This window comes from Eulemur rufifrons, chromosome 4 (genome assembly GCF_041146395.1).
Source record: "Eulemur rufifrons isolate Redbay chromosome 4, OSU_ERuf_1, whole genome shotgun sequence".
Classification (NCBI taxonomy): Eukaryota; Metazoa; Chordata; class Mammalia; order Primates; family Lemuridae; genus Eulemur; species Eulemur rufifrons.
This window is the reverse complement of record NC_090986.1, coordinates 82,376,974-82,396,761: the sequence shown is the minus strand read 5'-3', so window position 1 is coordinate 82,396,761 and position 19,788 is coordinate 82,376,974. Positions and strand designations below refer to the sequence as shown.

At 44.1% G+C, this 19,788-nt stretch overlaps 1 protein-coding gene across 1 annotated transcript in view; it reads right to left on the bottom strand.

Moving 5' to 3' along the window:
- Positions 1-1,104: 1,104 nt before the first annotated feature.
- Positions 1,105-19,788, bottom strand: part of CENPJ (centromere protein J) — a 37,727-nt gene continuing 19,043 nt past the window's right edge. The window contains exons 8-16 of the mRNA XM_069467467.1: positions 14,365-14,530; positions 7,744-7,983; positions 5,123-5,207; positions 3,618-3,682; positions 3,279-3,395; positions 2,266-2,406; positions 2,105-2,189; positions 1,897-2,017; positions 1,105-1,304 (exon numbers count right to left, since the gene is read on the bottom strand). Of these exons, the coding sequence (XP_069323568.1) occupies positions 1,112-1,304; positions 1,897-2,017; positions 2,105-2,189; positions 2,266-2,406; positions 3,279-3,395; positions 3,618-3,682; positions 5,123-5,207; positions 7,744-7,983; positions 14,365-14,530 (1,213 nt within the window). The 3' untranslated portion in view covers positions 1,105-1,111. The remainder of the gene's footprint in view (positions 1,305-1,896; positions 2,018-2,104; positions 2,190-2,265; positions 2,407-3,278; positions 3,396-3,617; positions 3,683-5,122; positions 5,208-7,743; positions 7,984-14,364; positions 14,531-19,788) is intronic.

Genomic DNA, 19,788 nt, shown 5'->3' with positions numbered 1-19,788 from the left:
TCATATCCTTTGTCTTTCTAGTGAGTTGTTTGTGATTTTCCTAGTGATTTGTAGAAATTCTTTATATATTCTGGTTAGTAATCCTTTGTCAGGTTTATGTGTGGCATGTCTTTTCCCTGTTTTGTATCTTTTGACAAGTAAACTTTTTACTCATTTATCATCCTTTTCCCTTAAAGTCTGTGCTTTTTGTGTGTCATTTAGAAATCCTTCCTCTTCCTGAGGTTATATAGTTAAGTCCTTATTTTTGAAAAGTTTTAAAGTTTTTTTATATTCAGTCTCAAATCACCTGGAATTGATACATTTGGGGGTTTTTTTTGGTCAACATTTATTGTCGTATTGCACTAAGTGACAAGGTCTCACCTATCTGCAATTATTATATAAATTTACAAATAGCAGGTGACTTGCCCTTCCCTCAGGGACACCATTTTTGACAAGTTATAAATCAACCTTGTTGTTATCATTGCTTTCTCTTCATTATGATTACCTGTTTGTATTCGTTCATTGTTACAATTAGCAAACCTCCATGGTAGATCAAATGCTTTAATCTTGGTACTAACTGAACATAGTGATATTTTGGCCGGAGACCTTCCTTTACTGCGTAAGTCCCCTGTCTGTGCAGGTCCTCCTATGGCCGATGTGCCTGTGGGACATGTGTACTTCCTGTACCATAAGGTTTGAAAGGGTCTCCCTCTGTCACTCGAGCTACAGCACAGTGGTGTCATCGCAGCTCACTGCAGCCTCCAACACCTGAGCTCCGCCTCGGCCTCCCGAAGTGCCGGGATTTCAGGCGTGAGCCACCGCGCCTGGCCCTGTTTGAGCTTTATAACTATCTATCTCCAAAGACCTGTGCAGTTTGTAACAATAATGCTTTCCTTAGTCTAACTGTAGGAAGACAGGGCAGGTGGATTTTACAAATGAAAGCTGTCCTTGTTGCATTTCAAAGAATATAAAAATGAAGATGCTACAGGGCAAACTTTTATTTTAGAATCCATCCAGGCTCTTCCCCTTGTACACACACATTCCATAAATTAAACAGAATCTGCAAGAAATGTACACTTTTTAACAAAGAAAATCAGTTAGTGTTACTTCACGATTAGTCACACAAGGGTCGTTACAATTCTGTGTCCATTAGAATGTTACCGTCCTTGTCCTTAACTCTTACTCGACCGGATGTGTACTTGGTTTCTTGACGGCCGTCTGCATATACAGTTTTAACAGTGCCATCTGGGTACTCCCGCCTCTTGAACTGGGCAGTATGGAGTTCTCTTTGGCCATTATTAAACTCTATGATTTTGGTGCCGTCACTGTAAAATTCAAAATAGAATTTCTTTAAAAAATAAGAAATATACAATAGGAAAATTATTTAAAAGTAGCCTTTTGATTCTGGCAGTTATTTTTTAGATACGTCCTTTGTTCCATTTCCCTATACAACTGCAAATTCTTTCTACAATGTTTCTGCTTTGGGTTGATAGTTCCAATTATCAGACTAGCATTTACATGTGTGCATGAAAAGCTTGTTTTAATAAATTTATATTTTCACCACAAAATGCTTAGGGTTTACTTTACATGTGTTCTGCCTCTAAGGAAGAAAAATGATCGTTGTATTAAAATTGACCCTTCTTACCGCTAACTTAAAAACCATCTGAGTGCCTGCTCTGTCAGGTGGGGAAGGAAGCTGTATTTCTGGGAAGGGGCACGATCAGACTTAAGATCTATTTTGAAAGAATGGAACAAAATAACACCAAGTTGACTGCTTAATGTGCTTGCGGGACATTCAAACCGAAACCCCAAATACGGGTGTAATATGCCATTAGAAACAAGACTGGGGCTAAAGACTGGGAATCGCCACTTCTGAACAGACTGCCAGGCGCTAGAGGGTGGCTGATGGCGTCATACCGTTGCACTCTGACAACTGTACCATCTGGGAAAATGCTTTCTTCTTGTCCATCAGTAAATAAGTTTTTAACAGTCTGGTCAGGAAACGTGATTTCTTTCCTTCCGTCTGGGAAATGTTTTTCTGTTTAAAAAATAAAGTATTTACAGTAACCTTTTTTTAAAGAAAAGGAAGAATTTAATGAGAGAGAAGAGCAGGGTAAGTCTGTACCTATTTGTCCACTTGAGAAATGTAAAACTTCTAGTCCTCCGGGGTAGGTGGTGTGAGTGGTCTGCGCGGCCGCGTAGTAGTAGATCTGTAAAGACACGGAGTCAGGGCGCCCTTTCCCCAGAGACAGTTACGCTCTGGGGAACGGCCCTGTGCAAACGTACCACTCTCTCATCGGGCATGACCTGCTTGACGTCACCGTTAAAGAACGTGACTGTGACAGTCTTCCCGTCTGCACTCACTTCCTTCCGAGTTCCATTGGGAAACAGGATAACACGACACCCGTTCTTATACACCTTTTCCATCTAAAAAAAAAAAAAAAAAACCCCACAAGCTTGTCACCAGGGAAGATTTTCTCCTCATACCACATGAACAAAATATACCGTAATTCTCCTAATTGCCTACTTTAAAGTTTTTCATAAGTAAAATATTCTCTCAAAAGATCCTTTATTTCATGAGTTGCAAACTGCTGATTTTCTCATTACTTTTCTATTTATTAGCTGGAATTCATCTAAAAGAAACCTTTGTCAGTAAGTTGTTACCCTAAGGTAGACTCTGTAAAGTCTGACTCTCCTTTTGACTGTTGTGTGCTCCTCTCATTCCTCAAGGCCAGCAGTGAACTCAGGCCCTATGATTTCAATTAAAATGGATCAGATTGGGGTACTCTGAAAAGTAAATTTTCTGTAAACCCGAGGAAACTTTCCCTCATCACCTCCCTCTAGCAAACCCTGTTTATATCCCTTCCCTTCTCATCCCCCTCTTGGCTAGAGCCCCCCGCCAGGCAGTTTTCCCACTCAGAAACTTCCTAAGCACGAGAATAAATTGTGCAGGCTGAGGACGGAGAGAGGGTCCCTGAGCCAGGAGCTATAGAAGGGAGGCTGCAGGAAAGGCAGGCCTAGAATGAACTGAGCCTTTTCAGATGTGCCGAGGATTACAAACCCTGTTTAGCTCTGTCCGGAGCAGGAAGAAAAAGCTTAAACAAAGGGACTGTGTTCCTCCTCTTGCTGCGTCTCTAAACCCGAAATGGCGACTAAATGCATGCTGTGCACTGAGCATTTTCAGAGAAGCCCCAAGATACCGAAGTGAGGTCACCGTCGGCTTAAAGACAAATTAGTTTAGAATCTAAGTGTTTCAATTCTATTTTATAGAATTCATTATTTTAAAAAACAATTTTGACCTTTCCGTCAGGATGACTGATTTCCCCCTGTATTTCTTCTTTTTCTTCCTCCTGTTTACATTCAGGATCAGGATCTGGTAAGTTCCCAGGTTCCAGTGGCTCCCCGGGTGAGGTGGCCTATAAGGACAAGACATCTCAGGCAGCTCAAACCTACACGTATTTCCAAAAGCCAGATACCAGCGCTGTAAAATTCTATGACTAGTGTTTGGTATTATATGTAATACATTTACAATTTAAGTAAAAAGCCTCCTTGACACATGGTTTAGAAACTTAAGTCAGTTAACAAATCGATTTGAAGCCTGAGGAATCTTTTGAATACATTAAAATAGAAAGATTTACCCGTCCCTTATCCGAATGGCCGAAATCACGAGGACGTGCAGACTTGGATCTTTGAGGTGGATTGCCTGTTAGAATAAAATTGTCAAAATGAGTACCTGCTGTTGGAAAAAGCTGATAGACTTGCTAGACCTAAGGTTGCCACAAACCTTCGATTTGTAAAAAACTCAGTATCCACACATTTCAATGATAAAACGAGGGATACCTTAGGGAAAAGCAATGTAAAACCGCGGAGGGGCAGTTCTGGGGTGCTGCTAATCTATTTCTTTACCTAGGTGGTGGCAACCCAAGTATTTTATAATCGTCAAATTGCCTATGTCATAGCCACTATTCTAAATTTATTTCACGAAAATAATCTTTAAAAATTCCAGGTAGATCAAAGACTCAGTTGTGAATATAAAACTTCATAGAAGAAAACAGTGTATTTATCACCTGAGGATTGAGAATTTAAGTCATGAAAAGCAAAAACTGTTCAAAAGACTGGCAAATTCAGTATTCCAAGGAAAAACATATATTAAAAAAAACAAAACAAAACTGAAAAGCTAAACCCCAACTGGGAGAAAATACTGGCCGTGCTTGTAACTGACAAAGGATTAGCATGCAGCATAATTAACTTCAATAAAGAGAAACACACATACGATCACACCCAAAATTTTAAATGGGCAAAGGAAATGAACAGGCAATTCACAAATAAGGATTCCCAAATGTCCACTAAAGGTAAGAAAAGATGCTCACAGGGCCTTACCGGTGATACGGGAATGAACCACCATTTCATATCTGACTGGCCAAAATTGTAAATTCTTACCAGATCCAGCGTTAGCAAGTACAAAGCATATTCTGCTGATAGTAAAAAAAAACTGGAACAGCCACATTGCAGAGCACAGGGAAAACCTCCTAAAGTTACACAAACCCGACAGGACCCAGCATGTCCCAGAGAAACCACATGCAGCCCTGCTCATGATCACGCAAAACGGGGAAACCTGAATGCCCACCACCAGGACGTGGAACCACGGAAGTAAACTGCAATGGGATCGATGTAGCTATTGAAATCAGCCAACTGGAGTTTTTGATGTGTTAATGTGGGTAAGTCATAGAGAGAGAAAAAGTGAAACGTGAAACAATACTAGAGGCTGCATATCCTTCATCTGAAATGCTTGGAACCAGAAGTGTTCCAGATTTCCAGGTTTTTTTTTTATTTTTTTTTATTTTCGCAAATCAAAAATCTAAAATGCTCCAATGAGTGTTTCCTTCGAATGTCACGTCAGAGGTCAAAAAGTTTCGATTTGGGAGCATTTTGGACTTTCAGACTTGAGATGCTCAACCTGTGTATTAAATTAGGACACAATGTAGTAAAAGAATTTAAAAAACAAGCATGGAATGCTAACGGGGTAGAAATGAACTGGTGGAGTATATGACACACGGGCCTCAATTATATTAGTGTTTTATTTCTTAGGTATAAATTCTTTAAATTCTGAAATATTTTACAAAAAGATCATGCAGCTTCTTACCTTGTGTTGGCAAATAATTTTTCTTGCATTTTTCTAGCTGGGTTCCTGAAGAAATTTGACTCTTTTGAAATCGAACAGATGGGTTCTATAGTATGGGAGATAATTTTGAACGTAAGTGTTAGTCTGCATGTTAGTACACTGAGTGAGACTAACAGAACTCGGCAGTGAGACTGCTATAGGCTGTTTATTTGTGTCGCTTTCATTTATCGTAACAGGCCCCAGTGAACAAGCTGTTATCAGGAATGAACTATATATATACAACACATACACACAGACTCCTTCTGTCATACATTCATTCTTCAAGTTACAACACAGGCAAAGTAACCTAAACTCTGACTGTTACAGACCAGCAGAGAACGCAGGCCCTCAGCTCACGGTGCTCACAGTGGCATCTCCCAGGCTCTAGCGCAGACAAAGTCTAGCCAAGCCCTGCTCTCCCTGAGAACACGAGGATGAGGGGGCTGCCACTTCCAAACCAAATCAGCTCCCCCGACCGCCCCGGCTTTGACTCAGTCCCCTGTACCGAGCTCCTCGCCAGGCTCCTCCCTGCCAGATGCTGCCTCCAGGGCCGCCCTTCTAGGCGCCCCCCTCGCTCCCCTCGTCTGCTCCGGCCAACCCAGAACCTGCCCTCATCAGCGCTATCACTGAAGTTATCAGAACTGCAAAAATCTCAATTTCAAAGCATTCTACTTAAAAAGATCCAAAAATATAATTAGCCTGCTATCTTCAAAAAGTCGATACCATTTAATAAAATGCCAGAGTATTTAGGGATGAGATGCCATGATTTCTGCGATTTCTTTCAAATGATTCAGCAAAACGTACAGAAATATGGCAAAATGTTCACAGTGGTTGAATCCAGGTAGGTGTTCAGGTGTTCTCTATTTTGGGAAAGTTTTGTAATAAAAAGAGGGAGGGGAGAAGGCCACTTTCTGCCTACCACATCCTGTCTTCGGGCTCGCCCTCTAGCAGCCCGACCATGCCCACGGCTGACAGCGCCCCTCAGGTCATGGAGCCACACGTCTGCCACGTCCTCAAAGCCTTTTGGCCTAGGCCCTCCCACCGCAGCTTACATCCACATCTGCTGCAGTCCCCTCACACACACTGCTAGCTTCCCTGGCCCTCGCTCACTTGGTGGTATTCACCCTGAACAAGAAAAAACCAACGTGAACGACTCTCACTTTAAACGTCTCTGACCTAGGTGGGCCCCAGGGCAGCATGACTCAGACTCCCCCCCAGGCCTCTGCTGTGGGCCCTCAGACGGCCACCTCTCGCTTTCTCCATGGCCCCGCTCCGCACTGGCGGAGGGGCGAGCTCCTGCCTCGCCTGCCTGTCCCGGCGCCAGCTCCCGCGACAGCCCAGGCGGCGGTCAGCAGTCCTCCCACTTCCCCCTGCACGGTCTTCTCCTCTCTCGTCCCACCGATACACAAACGCCCATTCATATTACCATCTTAAAAACCAAAGCGTCCTTCCCCACAGCCACTACCCCACCTCCTTACTTTGCTGCAGAATTCCTCCAACTGCCCCGCGCCGTCCCTAACTTGTCCTCCCCCTCCCAAGGAAGGGCTCTCATGGAGGCCCGGTTCTCCAGGCTCCTGCGGTCCCCTCCTCACTTGCCCAGGACACCGTGTCAGCCTCCGCTCTTCTCACTCCCTGCTGTCCCAGTGTCTGTCCCCAGCAGGAACTTCTCCTGCCACACAGGGCTGCCTGGTCAGCACCTTCCGGGATGTCTCGGGGCAGTTCAAGCTTCCCTTGCCCCGGCCCGCGCTGTCGCCAGCCCAGCGCCCGGCCTGCGGTGGCCTGCGGTGACTGGGAACCCATCAGGCCAAAACACAAACCTACACCGCAGAGTGGGCGGGGCCGTCCCTGACTCCTTCGCTGCTGTCACCCAACCAGCCCAGCAACAAACCCAGTCCATGCTCTGCCCGCCACGGCTGCCCCGCCAGGCCACTGTCATCTGGGGTCTGAATCCCCGCAGGATCCCGTCTGCCCCGCCGGTCCCCTGTGCTCTCTGCTCTGCCGGCCATTCCCTCCTCCCACCTTCCAGGCATCCTCCGCGCTGCCACCTCACGGGGCCGCGTGTCACTGATCTGTCTCAGTCACAGTCTCTCTCCCACGGCTGGAAGGTAAGCTGCTGGGGGCGAGGGATTTTGTCTGTTGTGTTCACTGCTTAGGCCCCAGGCCTAGGGCGGTGCCTGGCACGTCCTCGCCAGCCCTGCAGACCAGCGGGAGGCGAGCACTTGGTGAAAAGGGATAAGCACGTGACTGCAGAACCGGCCCTGAGCCGTTTGACCTGCGGTTACCGCCTACTGTGTGCACCTCCTTCGTAAGAATTCAAAGTACCTGTATAGAGCAATACTTGAAAAACATTTAAGTTGTGATAAAATATGTATCACATAAAATTCACCACCTTAACCATTTTTAGGCGCACAGTTCAGGGGCACCGACTGCGTTTCGCGCCGCTGTGCGGCCGCCACCGTCGGCTGCAGAACCTTTCCATCCCGCAAGCCGGAAACCCGGTCCCCACGCCCCTGCCTGCCTCAGGCCGCGTCCCCACCCACTTCCGTCCCGGTGACGGCGAAGGCGCCAACGCCAGCCCACCTGCCCGACCTGCCCGAACCTACCGCGGACTCGCCTTTCTTCCCGGCCCCGCGGGGCCCCGCCCGGGGGCTGCTCTCCGGGGCTCCCGCTCTCCGCCAGGCGGCCAGGCGGCACCTCTCCATCACCTTCATCTCCTCCCGCAGGTCTGCGTTCTCTCTCACCAACATTTCTATCTGGCTTCTGAGGCGGCCGTGGGTACTTGACCATTTCGCTTCCTTTCTTTTTAAATCTTCCCGTAAGTCTGCTATTTGCTGTTTTAAAGCCTCTCAAAAAAAAAAAAAAAAAAAAAAAAAGTAGAATCAAACCAATGTAATAGAAGAAAAGACATACATCGGCGACACTCTCAGTGCCACACAGCCCAGGCGGACGCCGGCGCGGGACGGCGCGGTAAACCTCCGAGCACGCTGGGCCCCGCGACCCCAACCCCGCCGCGACACGGCCCGGACGGCGGGACAGGGGCGGACCGCGCAGGAGGGGGCCGCGTCGCGCCAGGACAGTGCAGGCCTAACCTCAGACAGTCACTGAGAAGGACGGAGGGGATAAACGGGAGAGAGCTGGTCAAGAGAAAAATCAACAGCAATTCATGAATAACGGGAGGAAGAGTTGAGATAAAGGAAGAATAAGATGCCAAAGTCAAAACTACATGCCCTAAAACTGATTCTCTCTGAAATTTGTGAGACGGAACAGATTTTAAGAAAATGAGTTTAGATGGACGTATAAGTGAAAAAACTGATGGAATCTCTGGAACAATTTGAGATCACGTGTAGGTGCAGGTGACGGGGAGTGGCCGAGAGCTGACAAAAGGGGCACAGACAGGTGCCAGTGGAGGCCCTGACCCCAGCCACCTCACGGCGGCCACACAGCAGCCCAGGGACCGAGGGAGGAACCGTCCCCTCAGGGCGCCACACCACAGACTGCATGGACTCTGGATTTGGTGAGATCAAGGCTCAAATACGAGTTTTGCAACGTGAAAGCTTAAAACAAGGTCAAGAACTTCTCTGAACATCAGCTTCCCTATTTATAAAATTGTGGATTACAACCAATAAATGAGACATTTCTGGCAAGTGTTTTCATCATGTAGGAAAATAGACTTATTAATACTAAAATGGAAACATGCAAGTCTAAATTAGTTAAGAGCTCAACAGCAAATAATAGTTATAAACTATCTACTCTCAGGCACCATCGCAGGTCCCTGGGCTGCCCTCTGGGAGGGCGAGTGAGGGGTGACAGGAGGGCAGGTGCCAGAGGGCGCCCAGGGCGGGACGCACCCCACGGCACAGACCTGCAGGAAGAGCGTGCCCAGAGGCACAGGCGTGGGCGCCGGGCACAGCCCCAGCGCAGCATGGGGCCAGCGCAGGGACCAGGGAATGACTGGAGGACTGGCAGAGGACAGGAAAGGGCAAAGAGGCCAGGTCACATGGGACCTTGAGGTTCCTGTAGGAAGAAAGAAGTGGAGCCATCGAAGGGCCTGAGCGCAGAGAAGACGCGGCTGCCTCCTTACTGAACGAAGCCACAGGGACAGGCAGCTGGTGAGTCATTAATTCAGAGGCCACAACTCGAATCTGGGTGGATTTTCTGACAGAACAGCCTGGAATATGAGAGACAGATGCCTCGAGAACGACCCTAAGCCTCTGGCCTGAGCACAGGGAGGATGAGGGCAGTCTGGGGGCCACGTGTAGATGTGCTGCAGTGTCCAGCAGCCAGTCAGACCACACTGGCCTAGGCTGGGGCCCAAGCCCGGGGTCCTCAGCTTGTCAATCCTCATGTCAGCACAGGGGCTGAACCTCCTGCAGCTGCTGAGTTCAAGGGCAGGAAGCAGCAGCAGAGACTGAGACGGGGCACGGCATGGGGACCCACAGCCCCAGCTATCCTGGGAGGCACGGTGACTGCCACAGGGCAGCTACAGAGCAAGGGAACGGCCAGAGGCATAAATGAAGCTCATGCCGACAAAAGACAGCGAGATTTGGGGACCGTGGAGGACAAGGCTTTCAAGGAGTTTTGCTGTGAAGAGAAACAAAGAAATAAGGCCTGTGGGGTCAAGAGAGATTGTTGTTCAAAGAAGCAACAGCAAGTTTATAACTGTGGGAAGATGGACAGAGAGGAGCAGGGTGGAGGGCTGAGGCCGCCTTGAGCAGGGCTGGCAGGGAGAAAGGGCACGGGGACAGCATGGGGGCACAAGCGGCGGGGAGAAAGGGGTAGAGGAACCCAAGCTAAGGGCTGGCGGGAGCGAGACAGTGAGATGGCAGCTGGGAAGGAGACAGCGATGACTGTGTGCAGGGCTGTGGCCGGCAGACCTGACCGGCGGTGGGACCTGCCAGGCGAAGGGCCCAGATTCCCAGCAAAAGTGCAAGGGTGAACCTCCGGAGGCCGGGCAGATGTCACAGGGCAAGGACCAGGGAAGTGTGAGAGTCCCAAACCCCACATGGCGCCTGGCCCGTCATGCTGGTCTGGGCGACAGGCGAGCCCCTGCAGAACCCTCACGCCGGGGAGCAAGAAGAAAGAAGCGAGAAAGCCGCAGGAGTCACTGGGTTGGGAAACTCACCATGTTAGGTATGAGCCTGACTTGAGGAAGGCGCCAAGTTGCCACCCCAAGCTGTGTCCCCGCAACAGGCACCAAGAGCCAAATAGCCCCACGGCCATCCCTTAGCGCCCGAGGGCGGTGGGGAGGAGCCGGGCTCCCCGGCGTGCAGCGGGGGAGAGAGCCCGGCAGGGCGCAGCTGGCCGGGGCAGCGCTGAACAGCGAGGCAGCCCATGGACTTAAGGGGCCTCCCACTGTGAAGTTGGGACTTGTTGAATATCAAAAGGGAAATTTTATAACTATTAGAGTAACCGGAGTTTGTGAAAGGCTATGACTGAAATGATGAATGTAAATTCCAGGACAGAAACGTCCTATTCAGCACCAACTCCCCAGTGATCAGAAGCATCTAGCACATAAAAGCGTTCTCAGTAAATTCAATGCGTGAATAAATGCACAAAATAAAAGAATATTTTTAAAAATAACTATAATACTAAGGAAGGTTAAATATGCCATCTCCTTAATTTTTTGATGATTTAATGGATGAGTATCAATACATATGTTTGTTTTATATTAAGTATATATCTGTCTTTAAAGTATATTTTTGCACAGTAGAAGTAGAAAGAAAGGTAAATACAGAGAACTATGAATAAGCCAAATAGAGTAAGAAAATGAGCTGCACCAAAACCAGAAAGAAAGAAACAATAAATACCCACGGGCACACGTGATAGCCAAGCATGAAAAGGGTCCAATACTTAAATCAACACAAGTCTCATAAACTAACGAAGGAGTCTCACATCCTGAAGAGCAACGCCACCCGGCCGCCCCGAGCCCTCGTCTCCCGATGTGGCTTCTCGGCGGGCTCAGTGCAGAGCTGCCCGCAGTGCTGCGCGCCCAGTCCTGCGCTGACCACTGCGCTGGCCGCCAGCCACGCATGGTTGTCGTCCTGGAAATGTGGCTAGTGTGAATGAGAAACTGAAGCCTTAATTAATTTATTTTTAGTTAATTTAAATATAAATAGCCACACAGGGCTAACAGCTAACAGCCTGGACAGCACAGCCTGAGAGAATCAGAGCACACAGTCTGTGAGGGAAACGAATGAGGTTGCAAGACAGTAAAACCCCCATGTTATCCACCTAACAGAGTAAAATAGAACTACAAAAAGAAAGCTCATCTGCTCTGGTTTGGATCGCTGTGGAAGAAATAATGAGGTCTTGAGCTATGAGAAAGAGGGGAAGAAGGAAAAAGAAAACAAGCTCATAAGCTTGGGTGGCCTAAGGAGGTTATTTTTCCCTTTGGGGCTGCAAGATTTTCATAACATAGCAAGGCATCAAAATAAGTATCACTCTAACCCTAGGAGATCTAGAAACAAGAAAAATGAAATGGGCCGGGAGCGGTGGCAATCCTAGCCCTTTGGGAGGCCGAGGCAGGAGGATCACTTGAGATCAGGAGTTCGAGACCAGCCTGAGCAAGTGCGAGACCTTGTCTCTACTAAAAAATAGAAAAAAAAATTAGCCAGGTGAGGTGGCCTGTGCCTGTAGTCCCAGCTACTCGGGAGGCTGAGGGAGGAGGACTGCTTGAGCCCAGGAGTTTGAGGTTGCTGTGAGCTAGGCTGATGCCACAGCACTTTAGCCCGGGCAACAAAACAAGACTCTGCCTAAAAAAAAAAAAAAAAAAAGAGATGAAATGACAAACCCATGATGTAGGTATTTTAGAATTGGCTATGGTTTTTAATTTAGTGAAGAGTTTTCTGATACCTGAATTTGATTGTGTTTTAAATACTGTTCAAAGTATTTGAAGTGTTCACCAAAAAAAGCCATACTAAATTTGTAACTATAACTCAGATTTAAAGGAAATTCACTTAAGTTTAATATCAATTTTTAATATTTAACCTATTAGGAGAAGAGCTAAACAAACTCAAGAATTGCTAATGGAATTAAAAATTGGCGTGATATTTATGGAAGGGTAATCTGGCAATATTTGTCAACGTACATACCCTTTAACCTAGAAATTTCACTTCCAGGAATTGTCCTACAAATACATTCCAGGATGTAAGCTACATAGGACACAATTTGCCCTCCCAGGACGTGCCTGCTATACACTAGGTACTAGCAACCACGTGGGGGGTGAATTAGTAGGAGAAGGACTGTGAGGGGTGACACGTGCACCAGGTTATTCAGTACAGCACTTCTTGTCACTTGAAAAAGAACAGAAATAACATGAATGCTTAGGTCATTAAACTGTGGCACATCATTATATTGCTATTCTATGTAATTACAAATAATAATGATGCTCTTGTAAGATATATAATGATTTCAGTACACTACCATTAATGTTAAAAACCCATGAATATGCATGTATATACTAAGAATTTCTCTGGGAAGATGTAAGAGACTGATAACACTGGTTGCCTCAAGAGAGGTGAATCCGAATGGAAACAAATCAACTGCAAAAAGACACCCTGAGCAATCAGGAAAATATGAATATGGACTAATTATTAGTAGATATTAAGGAATTGTTGTTAACTTTGTTAGCTGTGACACAGGTATGATAGTCACATCTTTTAGAAGGTAACTTTCTCAGTTATGGAGATTATTTACAGGTGAAATGATCAGATATCTGGGATTTAATTTAAAATATTACAGATTAAAAAACAAAAAATGAGTGGAGAGAGAGATAAAATTAGAAAGACAAAATGATCACTGGTGAAGTGTGAGAATTTATTACATTATTCTTGCTACTTTCATATACTTTTGGAATTTTCTATAATAAAAAAAAATTTTTTTTTTAAAAAGAGCTATATATTCATTGCCCAGGGCAAGGGGGAGAAATTTCACTATCCATCTGTTTGTACCTTTTGAATGAGAATATATTTATATTACCTTCTGAAATAAAATTTTTAATGTTCAAAGTCTAACATATCGGATGTAATAAACTGAGCATTAACCAAAACGTTTGTCTCCACAAAAATAAATAAATGGAATCAGAGACCCCGACTGAGCACTATGCTGTGCAGTAGCTTAAGCCGTAGGTGTGCAGGTGAGATCACTCTGGGACGGCTACTCCATGAGGAAGGAAGAAAGCAAAGGATGGAATTCAAAAATACTAGTAATTAAAATGCAGAAAGTGGAAGGTACATTTGCATTTTTATGATAGAAGCAATGGATAGCTACTTTAAATTTTTCTTTTAATAAGCTGGCATTTTAACCTTGATGAAATCCAATGTATTCATTTTTTTCTTTCTTTTCGTTCTTTGTGTCTTCTCTTAGAAATCTTTGCATATGCCAATGTCATGAATATATTCACCTACTTTTTTTTCTGGAAGGTTCATAGTTTTATCAAGAAATGTATTAGTTCTTTTTAACTACTACATCCCTCTGATCATGTCCATTTCTAACTATGAAATCAACAGGACTGATAATTTAGCATATCAGTTTATAAGTTTTAGAATTAAACACCTAATTAGTATATGGGTCTTAAAGTATTATAAATGAATAGAATTGATAGTATCCTGTATGCAGTGGATCAAAAAGATTAACAACCTTACACTGATGAATTTCCAACTCCTGGCTTTTTCATTGACTTATGTCATTATCATGGTCTTTTCTGAGAAGCGTTTCTTAGTCAGAAAAAAGCTGATATATTTTACTCTTTAAAAGTCAGACAAGGCTGAGCATGGTGGCTCACACCTCCTACAATCCCAGCACCCTGGGAGGCCAAGGCAAGAGGATTGCTTGAGCCCAGGAGTTTGAGACCAGCCTAGGCAATATAGCAAGACCCATCTCTAAAAAAAATTTTTTTAACTAGCCAGGTGTGGTAGTGTGCCCCTGTAATCCTAGCTAGTCAAGAGGCTGAGGCAGGAGGATCACCTAAGTCCTGGAGTGTGAGGCTGCAGTGAGCTATGATCAGGCCATTGCCCTCCAACCTGGGCAACAGAGTGAGATGCTGTCCTTACAACAAACAAATATGTTCCTGATGTAATGTCTCTCGGACAGCTTATTTGCTGAATGAGAATGAGTAAAAGATTGATATCCAGTTTCTCTTTGACACAAGAAACGACTCTAACGAGAGTCTTACAAGATTGTCGCCTTTACTAACTTATTGGGTATAATATAAAGCACTGGCATACCTGTATTTCTTCACGCTCCTTTTTATCTGGAAAAGTTCTTGCAGCTGTAGTATACTTTTCAAACACTTTACGTTCCTTTTGTAGCTTCTTCATTTCCTCCTTTTTAAACTCTTCTATTCGAACCAATTCTTTTGCTTTCTGTTGTTCAAAGTCTGCAATTTCTTTCCTAAAATGACCAAACCATGTTATCATCTAAGTCTGGGTCCCCAACCCCCAGGACCAGACTGGCACTAGTCTGTGGCCTATTAGGAACTGGGCTGCATGGTAGGAGGTGAGCACCGTTGAGCGAGTGAAGCTTCATCTGTATTTATAGGCGCTCCCCATCGCTCACATCACCGCCTGAGCTCCGCCTCCTGTCCCACCCACCCCACCCCCGTCCGTGGAAAAATTGTCTTCCACAAAACCGGTCCCTGGTGCCAAAAAGATTGGGGACCATTGGTCTAAGTGGTCCATCTCAATACAGTAGTCCATATATAGCACCAAAACGGAACCTGTTGACAGGCTAGGAGGAACTGAACCCGTCTTCAATCTATAGGCCTGAAATACCAGCCAGTCCACTCACTAGAACATTCATCCAACCAAGTATTCACTGAGCGCCTCCTAGGAATCAGGCACTCTATGAGGTAGTGGAGAAACCACAGTGAAAAAAACAAAACTCCTTACTCCCATGAAGCTTCTTACATTCAAATGGGAGAGACAGACAATAATAAATAAGATAAAAAAAAGTCTATGGAGTATTAGACGTGTTAAGGAGAAAAATAAAGCTATGTAGGTGGTTAGGAAACATGAGGGTGGAAGGTTCGCAGTTTGGAGGGGTCGTCTTGCTGAGATAACACAGCAAGTAAACCGGAGGGAGGTGAGAGAACAAGCCATGAGGATGTCTGCACAGGTCAGTGCAGCCAGAGAGAGCAGCACGTGCTAAGACCCTGCGGCAGGAATGTGCCTGAGGCATTCAAAGAAGAAGGGTAGTGGCCAGTGTGGCTAAAACAGAGTGAGCAAAAGAGGGAAGGTAGGTGAAGATATCAAAAAAGGTCCGATGAGTTAGGGTCTCACAGACCCCTGTGGGGATGCTGGCATCTGTCTTAGGAGAAGGTGGACCAAAGGAACTGTCTGCGGTCAGCCGGCTCTGGGCATGTGTGAAGAGCACAGGGAGACACAGGGCAGCAGAGAAACCAGCAAGGAAGTCATTTCGATCATCAGGGACAGCTGACAGCCACCTGGCCAAGAGTGGCGGCTCTGGGGAAGGTGCGAAAAGGTCAGGTTAGATGTGGAGTGAAAGAGCAGAAGATTCAAGGATGACTCCAAGATTTTTGGCCTGAGCAAACACAAGGACAGACTCATCATGTGCTGAGACAGGGAAGGCTGAGAGAAGAATATGTACAGGAGGGAGCACTAGGAGCTAATTTTTTGGAAGTGATCTCTAACCAGAGAGACCGACTAGGCAGTAGGATATGAGATTTGGCTTTAGGACACGATAGCACCCGATCTTATTTAAAGCCTCAAAAATGGGTGAGTGCTCCACAGGAGGGAGCGCAGACAGAAGAGATTAAAGATACTCATAGTTGACCAAATATTCAAAACTTCTACAACATACACACAAATCACATATTCAAAGGCACAAACTGGGGGAGGAATACTTGCAGCATATTTGGCAAAGTTTAATATTCTTAATAAGTCTACACAAAACTTCTACAGTCAGTAAGACAGAACTCCCACTAGAAAAATAAGTGAAGGTTACAAGGAAATTTACAAAATAAACACAATAACCACTTACTATAAAAGTAGGCTCAACTTTATCAATAATTAAAAGAAATGTAAATTTGAGAAAGTGAAAATGGCATAATGATCAGGTTGGCAAGATTTCAAAGACTGTTCATGCTCAAGGGGATGAGTAGGAGCCGCAGAAATTCATCATGAGAGGGTGGTATGTTTTTTAGAAAAAGCAGCCTCATATGTATAACAGTGCTCTCTGAAGAATAATTTGTAGCAGTGAAAAACTGTAAACAAGCTAAATTTCCATCCACAGACTGATCACAGTGGTGTTCACACCACACAGTCATTTCAAAGCTGCAGAAGATGAGGGCGTGCTAAGAGGGTAAGATGTCTATTATGTTGTTGAAATAAAAAGCACATTAAAGAACAACACATATAACAGAGCCCAGGGCTTGGAGACACACTGCATAGGTTGGAATTGAAGCTCTCTATCACCTACTAAGGAGGAAAACTTAAAAAACTTTCTTAACTTCACAGTGCCTCAGTTACCTCATCTGTAAATGGGAAGGATAACACAAAATCTAAATTCAAGGATTGCATTCTGCTTAGAACAGAGCCTGGCATAGTAAAAATGCTAAAAACAAAACAAAAAATTAGATATTATTTTATGATTTAAATGTTCTTTAAAAGAAAAAATATAGATTTCAAAATAATGAACTATAGACATTTAAAAAGTTACCTTGGGTGGAGAAGGGGTTTGGAGTAAGTTCTTCCATCTTAGCTATCCCTACTAAGCATATATTTAAACTATCAATAGAAAAACAAAAATATTTCCATTAAAAAATAAAACTCTGCAGAATTTGATTTCTGAGACAGCTCAGAATATAGTACAGTAACTGAATTTCCTTTTTAAGTGGATTAATACTGATCTATAATCCCTTATCTGGAATTTCTGGGCCAGGTGTGTTTTAGAATTCATAATTTTTCAGGTTTTAGAAAAGAAACATGGGAGCAATGTCAGGGAAGATGGTGGAATAGGAAGCTCCAGCAATTGGTCCCTCCACCAAAATAACTACTGAGCTGGCAGGATGTGTCAAACCCCTTTCCAGGAGATGCCTGCCGAAAGAATTTTAAGAGACAAATCTTTTAAATTTTCTTTTGTTATTGGATGCAGGCATTTAAGGAACTCAATGTCATGTCACTGGCTGACCACGGAAATAACAGAATACACTTCAGTGGCCACACATGACAAGGAATAAAGCCTTTGCGCTACTAATGGACAACTGATGCCCTCAAAGAGCAACAGTGGCAATCCCGGGGGTAGGGCGAGAAGCTGATTTCCTGAGTTGCCACACTGCAATATTCAAAATGTTCTCTTTTCATCAAAAATTACAAAACATACAAAGAAACAGAAAAGTACAGCCCATTCACAGGTAAGAAAAGAAACTGACAGAAACCATCACTGAGGAAGCCGGACAGGGGACTTACTACTCAAAGGCTTAAAATTAATTGTCTTAGCACTAGACAGATCATCAAGGCAGAAAATCAAAAAAGAAACACCAGACTTAAACTGGACTCTATAACAAATGGACCTAACAGACATTTGTAGAGCATTCTATCCAAAAACTGCAGAATATACATTCTTCTCATCAGCATATGGAACATTTTCCAAAATACCATATGTTATACCACAAAAGAAGGCTCAATAAATTTTAAAAAGCTGAAATCATATCAAGTAACTTCCCAGACCCCAGTGGAATAAAATTAGAAATTAACTCCATGAGGAACTCTCAAAACTATACAAAGACATGGAAATTAGACAACCTGCTCCTGAATGATCTTTAGCTTAACAAAGAAATCAAGACAAAAATTTAAAAAATTTTTGAAATGAATGATAATGTGAAGACAACTTGCCAAAACTTCTAGGATACAGCAAAAGCAGTGTGCTAAGAGGGAAGTTTACAGCACTAAATGCCTACATAAAAAAAACCAGGAAGATCACAATTAACAACCTAATATTACATCTCAAGGAACTAGAAAAACGAGAACAAATGAAACCCAAATCTAGCAGAAGAAAAGAAGTAAAAAAGATCACAGAAGCACTAAATGAAATTTAAACCAAAAAATAATATAAAGGATCAGTGAAATGAAAAGTTGATTGAGAAGATAAACAAAATTGATAGGCCGCTAGCTAGACTGAGCAAAAGAAGGGAAAGAATTCCAATAAGCTCAATCAGAAATTAAAAAGGAGACATTACACCGGATACCACAGATATACAAAAGATCCGAGACTACTATGAACATCCCTATGCCCACAAACTAGAAAATCTAAAGGAAATGGGTAAATTCCTAGAAACATATAATCTCCCAAATCTGAATCAGAAAGAAAAAGAAACCATGTGAACAGACCAACAGTGAGTAGTGAGATGGAAATAGTAATAAAAAATCCCCCAACAAAAAATAAAGCCCAGGACCAGATGAATTCATCACCAAATTCTAACACACATACAAAGAAAAACTGGTGGCAATCTTATTGAAACTGTTCTATAAGATTAAGAAGGAGGGAACTCTCCCTGATTCATGCTATGGAGCCTGTATGACCCTAATACCAAAGCCTGGAAAGGACTACAACAAAAAAAGAAAAAAAAGGAAAACTGCAGACCAATATCCCTCATGAACACAGATGTAAAAATCCTCAACAAAATACTAGAAAACTAAAGCCAATAGCATATCAAAAAGATAATTCACCATGATCAAGTGAGTTTCATCCCAGGGACGCAAGGATGGTTCAACATACACAAATCAGTCAATGTGATTCACCACATAAACACAATTAAAAACAAAAACCATATGATCATCTCAATAGAAGCAGAAAAAGCATTCAATAAAATCTAGCACCCCTTCATGATAAAAACCCTCAACAAACTAGGTATAGAAGGAACATACTTCAAAATAATAAAAGAGGCCGGGGGCGGTGGCTCACACCTGTAATCCTACCTAGCACTCTGGGAGGCAGAGGTGGGAGGATTGCTTGAGGTCAGGAGTTCAAAACCAGCCTGAGCAAGAGCTATTGAAAATAGAAAAAATTAGCCAGGCATGGTGGCATGCACCTGTAGTCCTAGCTACATGGGAGGCTGAGGAAGAAGGATCACCTGAGCACAGGAGTTTGAGGTTGCAGTGAGCTATGATGACACCACTGCACTCTAGCCGAGGCAACAGAGCAAGATTCTCTCTAATAATAATAATAATAAAAGCCATCTATGACAAAACCACAGCCAACATCATAGTGAATGGGGAAAAGCTGAAAGCATTACCACTAAGAACTGGAATAAGACAAGGGTGTCCACTGTCACCACTTCTATTCAACAGAGTGATGGAAGTCCTAGCCAGAGCAATCAGGCAACAGAAAAAAATAAAGGGTATCCAAATCAGAGAAAGAGGAGGTCAAACTATCCCTCCCTATTGTTTGCCAACAATTTGATCTTATATCTAGAAAACCCTAAAGACTCCAACAAAAGACTCCTAGAATTGGTAAATTCAGTAAAGTCTCAGGTTACACAAGTAATGTACACAAACCAGTAGCATTTCTATATATTAATAAGTCAAGCAAAGAGTCAAATCAAGAACTCAATACCATTTACAATAGCCGCAAAGAAAACAAAACACCTAGAAATAGACTTAACCAAGGAGGTAAAAGATCTCTACAAGGAG